Source organism: Seriola aureovittata, chromosome 12, assembly GCF_021018895.1.
Source record: "Seriola aureovittata isolate HTS-2021-v1 ecotype China chromosome 12, ASM2101889v1, whole genome shotgun sequence".
NCBI lineage: Eukaryota > Metazoa > Chordata > Actinopteri > Carangiformes > Carangidae > Seriola > Seriola aureovittata.
Genome location: NC_079375.1, coordinates 16,604,577 through 16,614,495, shown reverse-complemented (window position 1 = coordinate 16,614,495; position 9,919 = coordinate 16,604,577). Strand labels below are relative to the sequence as shown.

At 41.1% G+C, this 9,919-nt stretch overlaps 1 protein-coding gene across 8 annotated transcripts in view; it reads left to right on the top strand.

Annotated features, from left to right (window-relative positions):
- vwa5b2 (von Willebrand factor A domain containing 5B2) overlaps positions 1–9,919 on the top strand; it is a 30,247-nt gene continuing 20,328 nt past the window's right edge. Inside the window, exons 1-15 of one of the 8 annotated variants that reach the window (XM_056390986.1) lie at positions 1–170; positions 465–651; positions 2,078–2,289; positions 2,762–2,977; positions 3,789–4,014; positions 4,139–4,296; positions 4,661–4,792; positions 4,892–5,016; positions 5,130–5,306; positions 5,417–5,527; positions 6,179–6,381; positions 7,409–7,523; positions 7,844–8,029; positions 8,119–8,329; positions 8,415–8,752. In XM_056390986.1, the coding sequence (XP_056246961.1) occupies positions 2,151–2,289; positions 2,762–2,977; positions 3,789–4,014; positions 4,139–4,296; positions 4,661–4,792; positions 4,892–5,016; positions 5,130–5,306; positions 5,417–5,527; positions 6,179–6,381; positions 7,409–7,523; positions 7,844–8,029; positions 8,119–8,329; positions 8,415–8,752 (2,337 nt within the window). In that variant the 5' untranslated portion in view covers positions 1–170; positions 465–651; positions 2,078–2,150. Of the gene's footprint in view, positions 171–464; positions 657–2,077; positions 2,290–2,761; positions 2,978–3,788; positions 4,015–4,138; positions 4,297–4,660; positions 4,793–4,891; positions 5,017–5,129; positions 5,307–5,416; positions 5,528–6,178; positions 6,382–7,408; positions 7,524–7,843; positions 8,030–8,118; positions 8,330–8,414; positions 8,753–9,919 lie in introns of those variants that run through there. The other 7 variants (XM_056390985.1, XM_056390983.1, XM_056390987.1 and 4 more) reach the window with 7 other exon arrangements.

The following is a 9,919-nucleotide window of genomic DNA, read 5'->3' as shown; positions in this document are numbered from 1 at the left end:
TCTCCCTGGCCAAGCCATTAGCCATGAATTATGGTGCTGCTACCATCACAGCCAATTGTCTGGATGAAAAGCAGGCTCTGCCTCACTTACCGTTGTGTGCTAGCTTGTGCCTGAGCAGCAGGTTCAGCATTCGTAGTTTCTGATCAGCTCTGTGGTTCAGGTCAGAGCAGGTAAGCAGATGACTTATCAGGAAATGTAGGTTAGTGCAGAGCTGCATGTTGGTGTTTGATCACAGCAGTGAGATTTCCAGGACAATTTAATTCCCACAAACTGATTGCCTGTTACTGAAAATAAATTTCTTGTAATTACTCCAGATTATTGTTGGGTGTCTCATAGTAGATTCTACAAAAAATAATCTGTTAGTGCATGCAGATGTTATTCACCCCAGATATTGTTTTGTACTTTGAAAGGCCATATATTCAGATATATGACTCAACTCTGTGAAATGACTGTCTTCCTTATAGGGCAACTGGTGGATTTGTGGAGAGAGAGAAAGACAGAGAGCGACAGACAGAGAGAGAGGAGAGAGAGCAGTATCTCTTACCAGGAAACTCCTGCCGTTGTATCACTGGGAAACCTGCAAGCAAATGTGATGGGAGAGTGATGCAGAGACTGGACACAGAGCCACATTATCAGACACTGCATTGAACGGTACAGTAAGTGTTGCTGCATGATTCTTTTGCTTGTTATCTGAAGCTTGTAACTGACATAAGGGGACTGCAGTGCTGCCCAGAGCTAACTCTTGGCCAGCTATGCTACTGCAAAGACTCAGACAGAATAATTAAACCTCCCAGAACACATGCAGAATTTTCACTTTGTAAGACTTGGATTTACTTTTAATGCTTTATTCTTTTGTAAATAACCAATGCCATTCACCAAAGTGTGTTTTTGCATGCTGTGATATATATATATATTTTTTGTAAATCTGTCAATGCCTGCATTTGAGATTCAAACTGTGCATGTGTACTGTTTGTCATTCATTCTGCACCATGTGTTTATATACTGTAATTAAAACCACACACATGAACACACACACAACTCATAATGTGTAAAGAAGTCATTATCCATGCCAAACATCTTTTTTCTCATTGATAAAGTTAATGAAACAGTATGACAGAAGGGCATAATGTTGTACTTTTCCTTTTGTATGTATTCTGACAGCATCAGTTTGCCCTACTTTAACAAACCAGGCATTTATTTGCCTGTTATGAGCTGAGAGCACAGTAGCCAGATGGAGGCTGTTGATCTAGTTAGGAAGGTAGATGTGAAAAGACCATTACCTGGATCACAGCAAACACACGCATACACGCGCACACACATGCCCGCATGCGTGCGTACACATATGCATACATACACCGTCTCACACACACACACACACACACACACACACACACACACACAACACACACACCTTTATGCAGTCTACCGTTCACTAAGATGTGATCTGCACACTGGTCTCTGCACCTGCTGCACTTAAAGTTATTAAGTGTTCAGTCATGAAGAGTAATTGCATGCAGCTTCAGTTACATAAATGGAAACTGTGAAGGAAACTGTGATTAGTTGGAGGTTTATGTTATCCTAGTTTACAAAATACAGAAGAGTACAGTGTACCATTTCTTACCATCCAGCTTGTGCAGTTACCAAAGAGTGCAGGTAAGTAAGGGTAAGACAGTAATCGTAAGTGCACATGGATTTGCATACAGACTCTGATTGCATATGCTTAGCATGATGCATAGTGTAGTAAGTGCAGACCTGCAATGTTAATGATTGACCAAGCCACTAACACTCAAACTATCACTGTTGGTTGCTAAGAGCCTGAGGAGATAGCTTGGTTACATTTCGAAGAGCTGACGTGTACTTATAAATATATATCTGGCAGGCTTGAATACATACAAATGTAAAACCAATGGACATGTTAGATGATTTTAATCAATATGGCAAAAGATCTGGTCTAATGTAGGCAGTTTTGCTTGTTTGGCATGACACTTGATTTACAAAGATCATTGTGATTGCGCGCTGAATGGAAAATGAGAGAATTTAAATGCACACTCACACATTTCTCTTCCTGTCTGCTCAGACCATTTCACAGGTCTGTGTACCTGTGTTCTCATGCAGCCTGCAGAGTAGAGGACTGTCAGTACCCTGAAAAGATGGTGGGACTGAGAAACCGTTCTACATGGGAACCATTGCTACTCAAGGCCTCCTGTATCAAGTCCTGTGCCAACGGCTGCTCCCTGGGCATCACCGCACACCTCACTTATGCCAACGCTGACATAGAGTCTGTAGAAGGTGAGTAGTGGGATGACACACTCTTAGATTAGGTAATAATCCCAGCAATTATATTTTGACTCCATATGACATCAAATCAGGAACAATTAAGACCTTTATTGGATGGTTTTTAACGACAAGACAAAAGAGCTGAAAAAAATTAATTCATTGAACTCAAAGAGGGTAAATAGCAAGGAAAATTCATCAGTGATTTGAATAAAACTTAAAAGGATTAGTAACTACCAAATAAAAAAAGACCAGCACTTGAAACAGTTTTTCAAAACTGCCACGCTAGCTTCTTATCCATTTTATTTAATTAATTTGACAGATGCTTTTGTCCATAGTGACTACAATAACTACAACATTCAACAGAGCCAGAAATCTATTTTACTTTGAAATATGCTACGTCTTTATGTAGTTTAATTGGTTTATGAGCTGAATCAAAAGTCTGAAATCATTGTTTTGTGTGTGTCTTACATTATCGGTCATGTAGGTGTGTTTGTGTACCCCCTCGGAGAAAAGGAGGTTGTGGTGGGCTTTGAGGCTGCAATTGCAGGCCGACTAGTCGGGGTCCAGATACAGAACCGAGGGAAGCTGAAGGATTGCTGTCTGGATTGCTGCCCTGGAACTGGTCTTGAAGGCCACTGTGGGAACGGCCGGGAGTGGGGCTGCTGTGGGAGCTCCAGCCATGACATTCAATGCACCAACGGTGAGGAATGCTGTGAAGGAAAAAAAATCTTATAATGAGGTGCCCATATATTTATCTGACATGATTCCATAAGCTTCAACAAGTAAGAAATTAAATGTGCATTCATATTGAGCATTCACATTACCAACGTTTTCTGGGCTATCCAATTTCCTCGATCAACCTCTTAATAAATACGTCTCACAGTTATTGAGCAGTAATCAGCCTAATTAATTTATGGATACTGCTAGCGGACAGTAGTCATTGGTTCTCTGTTCTCCAAACACTTGAGCTTAACCAGACCCAATGCAGAATATCTGAAGAGTAAATGCACTGTCCTCTAAATGCTTGAAATGCCCATAACAAAGATTAAACTGAGCTTTCAGCTCAGACAATCAAAGCTACAGAGACTTGCTGTATTTTGCTTGAGGATAAAAATTGTAATACAGTGTAGTAGAACCACAAATCATTTCAACCACTGGCTGAACTGTTGTCTACTGCTGTAACACAAATATAGCTGCAGTAAGTCCCTCCTAGGTCCTGTTTTAGCCTCACTGAGGATAGAAAGGACATACAAAGGAGGCAAATAGATTTGGCTGCCTGCCTAATGGTGAAACGACATTCACTGAGCACAAACATACATCAACTTGAAGTGCATAGTATTTTATTGGAAACAGTGGTATCATGTACATGGAATAAATATCTCTAATTTAGCTGACAGCACCCAGATTTTGCAACCTTTAATTATTTTGATAAAAAAAAAAAAAAAAGGCTTATTAACTTGTCTGGCTGTTTAAATTTTTTTATTATGTAAGTAACTGCTGTATATTTTTAGGGCATCTCATCCTGGATGAAGACCTTGAAAGAACCACCTTCATTGTGGGCACAGGGGTCATTGGCCCGATGGATATAGTGTCTATTATCATAAGCACCACACTGGAACTCCCTACATTAGAAAATGGAGCAATCCACATCGTCTACCCCTCATTACTTACTCCAGTTGTCACTGGGCAGATGACTTCAAGCAAGAGTGAAAATGGAGGGAAGTTAGAAGAACCTGGGTATTTATGTCACAACTAAATGTGGCAACACTATTTTGCCTGATACTCTCCATTTCAATGAATTAGATGTAATTCAGACCATCTGCTGAATAATCTAAATAATCTACATCGCTGTCTTCCTCAGAGCAACCAGCTGTTTCGGTGCCACCTCAGGAAAACAAGGCCGGGTCCTGGACTCTGAGCAGCAATGTACCCACACCATCTTCACCAGTCCAGCTGCCAGCCTGGCACCTTATGAACTCAACTTCCAGCTACTTGTCAGAGGGGCCTGCCTGCTGGCTGGTACTGCCTGTCTTCTCACATACGTTTGATTCCGTGGTTCTTGACTCAGTCATTGTGAAGTATTGGAAAAGTGGCAAATCTCATTACAAAATAAAAATTAATGGATGTACAGAGAGGGCCTGAATCCAGGCCAAAACCCAAAGGAGATAGATGAAGGAAGCTTTCGCCTCCACTGGACTGGTGTGTGCTGTAGAAATGGAAAATGCACACTGAAATGACTACATAATATGGAAGACTGGTGTTTATACATCTTAAATTTAAAAAGTTATAAAGTTATCATTACATATCAAAAACACATAAAAAATGTAATTAATATGAAAACCTTTATTTGCTTTTCTTTATTTATTCCTAAACTAATTTGCAGGACTGGAGAGCCCCACTCATGCTCTGAGAGCAGATGCAGACCCCAGTGCTCAAAGTGCATCTGCCACCTACATCACCTTGGCGCAGGAGCATCCATATGACAGACACATAGAGATCATTCTGCACCTCAGTGGTGAGCAATGGCAAATCTTCCCTTCAATATTTGTACTTTCTCTTTGTTTCAGTCTCTGTTTATTTTTCAGTGAAACCTTTATCCTCAACCTTTATCCAGAGCCTCACAACCCCTTGGTCATCTTAGAGAGAGGCAGGCTCTCCTTCAGCCAGTATGAAGAGCTGATCTGTTCCCGTCGTGATTTTATCCGCTGCACCCGCAAAGATTCAGAACCCGAGAGGAAGGTTGGTGGCTCCCACCTTTATTTGCCTTTCATATCTCATTCCTTTATATACATCTGTTCCGATTCTGTTAACTGCATAAAAATGTGCTAACAGTTGACGTGTTCCACTTGCAGGTGGAGTTTGTGAGGAAGCGGTACCACAAGGACATTCTGAGCAGCCCTGTCTTGATGCTCAACTTCTGTCCTGATTTGCTGTGTGAACCTCTGGAGCTGCACAAAGCCACCAGAGAGCTACTGTTCCTCGTAGATCGCAGTGGCAGCATGAGTGGCACTAACATTCGTCGTGTAAAGGTGAGCTGCAGTCAGGACAAAAACATACAAATGAACCAGAGTTCAGTTTTTAGATTTAGGCGTGTAGATTCATCTCGCTCCACCCTGACTATCCATTCTTGTATCCACAGGAAGCCATGGTGGTGGCATTGAAGAGTCTCCCTTCTTGCACTATGCTCAACGTTGTTGGCTTTGGCACCACCATCAAGCCACTGTTCACCTCCAGCAAGCTCTGCACTGATGTTGGTTTTACACAATGACCCAGCTCAGAATGGAGAATAGTCTGAATCTGTCTTGTTAATAGGATATTCAGTGATATTCTTAATTACATATTCATTTTTTCCAGAAAAAGTAAATACACGGAACATTTGGATCAGGTCTCCCGAAAGCAGGTGTTTTTCAACCATGCAGGACTTTGTGTTCTATTTTGTCTACTTTCTAATCAGGCAATAGGTCAGTTCCATGGGTTGCCTTAGTAGCAGAGTGTCAGGTTTTATCCAGACCAGGGGCTTCAAGGACAAACAGTCTTTGCACATACTCCTCACCATATGGTGACCTTTCATGCATTTTCACGAAGGCAGGAGATGTCCTCCATCTCCTCTCCTGTCAGGCATGTTTGTCCACAGTGTGATTTGAGGCAGTTTTAAGGCAGGTGCTAATGTGTGTATGTTTGCTCTCTCTTTATTAGACAAGCACTGATTCAATTCTTTGCTACCCTCACAGGGTAATTGGGGCATCTGATATCAAATGGTGAATTTATCTCGACAACACAGGTGATGTTTGCACAGGCAGCGTCATATAGTCGGACAGGTGTTGTTTTCCGCTGCCTGCTTCTCCCACGTTTACTGTAGATCTGATTGCATCTCTACTTCTCTGTTTCTTTATGCACACAGGTCACTCTCATGCAGGCATATGAGTATGTCCAGAGGATGAGAGCTGACATGCGAGGCACCAACCTCCTGGGGGCGCTGTCCTGGGTGTACCAACAGCCCATGCAGCGCTCATATCCTCGCCAGGTCTTTATCATTACAGATGGATCTATTGGCAACGTAGCCAAAGTGCTGGAGTTGGTCCGCAGAAACACATGCGCTGGCAGGTATGAAGCCCCAACACTAAATTGTCTAATAAATATTTTAACCCATGTTAGTCATGTGTGAAGAACAACACAGAGAAGTGGGATCAATACACAAGATGGACATTCATTCATTAATTCAACCAACTAATTAACAACATTATTCTATGGCTGCCATGTGATACGACATTAAATCACTGAAGGTGACAGGGAATGGAGTGTAGTGAGTGCGGGCAGAATGAGGTGATAAATATGACACAGTTTGTGGGAGGAAAGGGAAGAGGAGAGAAACAGTGAGAAGGAGAGGGGATACAATCAAACAGAGATCTTCAAGAACTCAGAGCAAAGCACTGCGATAGAAAGAAAAGAGAGGGCTGAGGTATTTTTCAGCCCCGCCCAGTAATCCCGTTAAGTGCTTGCTCTGCAGTGAGAGTCACGCCCCTCTGATTTTCCCCTGTCCCTTCAGCAACGCACAATAACTCCATTTATCCCTCATTAGTATTCTCCTGTTGGACTGACATTCTCCACTGTACTGTTTTGGCTGTCCTTCCACAAACTATATAAACTTGTTTCTTTATTCTCATGTAAGACATCTAATTTCAAGGATGTTCAACTACAGTCTACATCCAGAAAAGGTGTTTATCTTGGTTCAGTATCATTTTGGTTCCCTGGCCTCTTACTCATGTAATGCTAACAGTATCTAGCTGTCCAGATAGACCTGCTGTTTTTAGACACAGCACTCAAGGTCTCAGTCTTCTGAATTATTTTGTCCCCTGCTCCTTTCAAGCTCTCAATTAGCCAAATGGCTTGTAATCCCTGTGAGTGCACAAATAATAGTTCTGTCTGTTTGACGACACCAAATTTTCTTGTTCCTGATATGCATGGAAGCCTCTGTACCCCATGAGGGTTTCACAAACAGGTAGTTAAGTCTGACTTGGTGCTGGTATTTGATTTGCTCAGACAGTAAGTGAAGGAAAAAAATGCTGCATGCAAAGCTCAGGCACTGGGGATGTGATTAAAATTTCAAGAATATATGATATCATCTCTGCAGATGCTTTGGTCTGGGCTTGGGCCCTCGAGCCTGCAGGAGACTCCTGCAGGGCGTTGCCAAACTAACAGGAGGGACTACAGAGTTCTTGGATGATGAGGAGAGACTCCAGCCCAAGGTCAGAAGAATTGCAATACTGCCACCTACTGGAGAAAATACAAACTCCAGAACAATTAAAGGCATACGTGAATAAGTAGAAGTAAAATCATCCAATATATAAACAGTATATATAAAAAATAAATCAAAGATTAGAGAAAAGTAATATATGTATACATACATAAATTTGTATAGCAAAACATTTGTTTCCTCACCCATAATTGTCTCATGACCTCTCTGATTTATCTTGGGACTTTTTGGAGTGGGCCAACCTACTCATTAGAAAAAAACTAATTGTAAAGCGTTCATTTAAAAAATATTGTGATCAATCTCCCTCCTCAGTTAATCAAGTCCCTGAAAAAGGCTTTTGAACCTGTGCTGACTGACGTGCGGATTGACTGGTATCTGCCAGAAAACATGGAGGCTCTTCTTTCACCCAATGAAATCCCTCCACTCTACCCTGGGAATCGCCTCATTGGATATTGCACCCTGTACGATATGACAAATTTCAAAGCAAAAAAGGCAGAGGTATTCATCACTACTTTTTTTGTTAAAAGTATGTTTTTGTGTGTCTACACAGGAAAACACATTTCTAATTTATCCGTCTTACTTTACAGTGTCAAGGACAGGGCTATAAACATCGGGGCTCCACGGGTTCTGTTTTTGGCCAATCAAATGATGAGCTTTCACCTCCTCCTGCCTCTGAACTAATGCCTGTGGTGACAAGTGCAGATGGCACCAATTTGGAGGAAGCACTGAGGGAGATCTCTAGAGAAATCTCCTCTGAGTTCTCCTGTGCCAGAGACACAGACCCTGGCACCAGCCCAGGTCAGTCTCTCATCAGTGGAGCTTACATTTGCCTCCTGGACACTTTCTGCCATAGTGGTTAATGGCTGGCTTTTGTCCACTATAGGTGTGGAGCTAGACTGGTCCAATGACGTGAGGAGGAGGATCCAAGAAAGCTCTTATATCCAGGAGCAGTATGTCCTCACTCGCTGCTCCCTCAGTAGTGAGCGAAGTCTACAGACACAGTCCCACTCACACATACACGCCTCATCCAACTCTGACTCAGCAGGCGGGGCATTTTTGCCTGACCCTCACTCCTCTAGTTCAGTGCTGGATACAGGGTCTCTACCACAAGGCCTTGAAAAGATGCCCCCTCCAGAACAGAGGTCATCCTTGTCTCGCTGGGCAGACTCTGCATGGCCTCAAAACCTCTCAGCTGAAATGCCTGATAATGGGTCAAAAAAGGTAAGACTATTTGTAATAGATTAACCTTAAAGCACTTCTCTGTACTCATGTAACTTATCTGTCATGAAAAGCTCCCTCCATCACTGCTACAAAACAGTACAGCAGAAAATATTTTCATCTATCAGTCCTCTGAATCAACAGAAATGTTTTCTCTCTGTACCCACTACTTTGTCATAAATTATATCAGTAAAACTGGGAGAAATTCTCCCAGTTTTAAATCAATTTATCCACCAACACAATAAAGCAGAATACAATGATGTCACAAGACATGTTGTGATTGGAGGAGTGCAACCTCTAGCTTTCTTACTCTTACTTGAAAGAATGGTGTTGAAGTGTTTTGGAGGGAGTTGTACATCCCTATCTGATGTTGTACTGTAGGCACATCATAAAAGCAGATTACAGAAATGCAATGCTCCTGGAGAGTACAAAATATAACAAATAGATACACTACATACAGATAACCCTAACACAAGGGCAAAGGTTTGCATATGGACAATAGGGACATGTCCCTACCAATAGTTTGGGAGAAAGGAATTTACCTTTTCAATATTTGAGTGACCTCATTCAAATTATGTTTGGAGAGCAGTCAAATTAAATCATTCCAATGTACCCTCCAAGAGGGTGACGTTTTTATGCCTTACTATACTATGACATTTTTATGACATTTTATGACTCCATATATTATGACATTTGTAGGCCTATGACATTATTTGACGTTTTTATGCCTTACACTACTATGACATATTATGACTTACTATACACTGATGTTTTTTAAAGTTTTCATGTTGTACCATATTATGACATTTCTAAGACATTTTATATCTATACTATGACATTTTATGCCTTAAAATTCTAAGGCTTTTTTTTACATTTTTATGCCTTACTTGACTATGATGTTTTTATGACATTTTATGCCTTTCTATACTATGACGTTTTTTTCACTTTTTATGCCTTAATTTACTATGTTGTTTTTTTCATTATTCATGCCTTACTGTACTATGTCATTTTTTTCACTTTTATGCTTTACTATACTATGCCGTTTTTTTTTACTTTTTACACCTTATTATACTATGCCTTTTTTCAATTTTTAGGCCTTACTAAGCTCTATAATTTTCATGACTTTTTGTGTCTTACTATACTATACCGGGTTTTATTTTCGACTTTTTC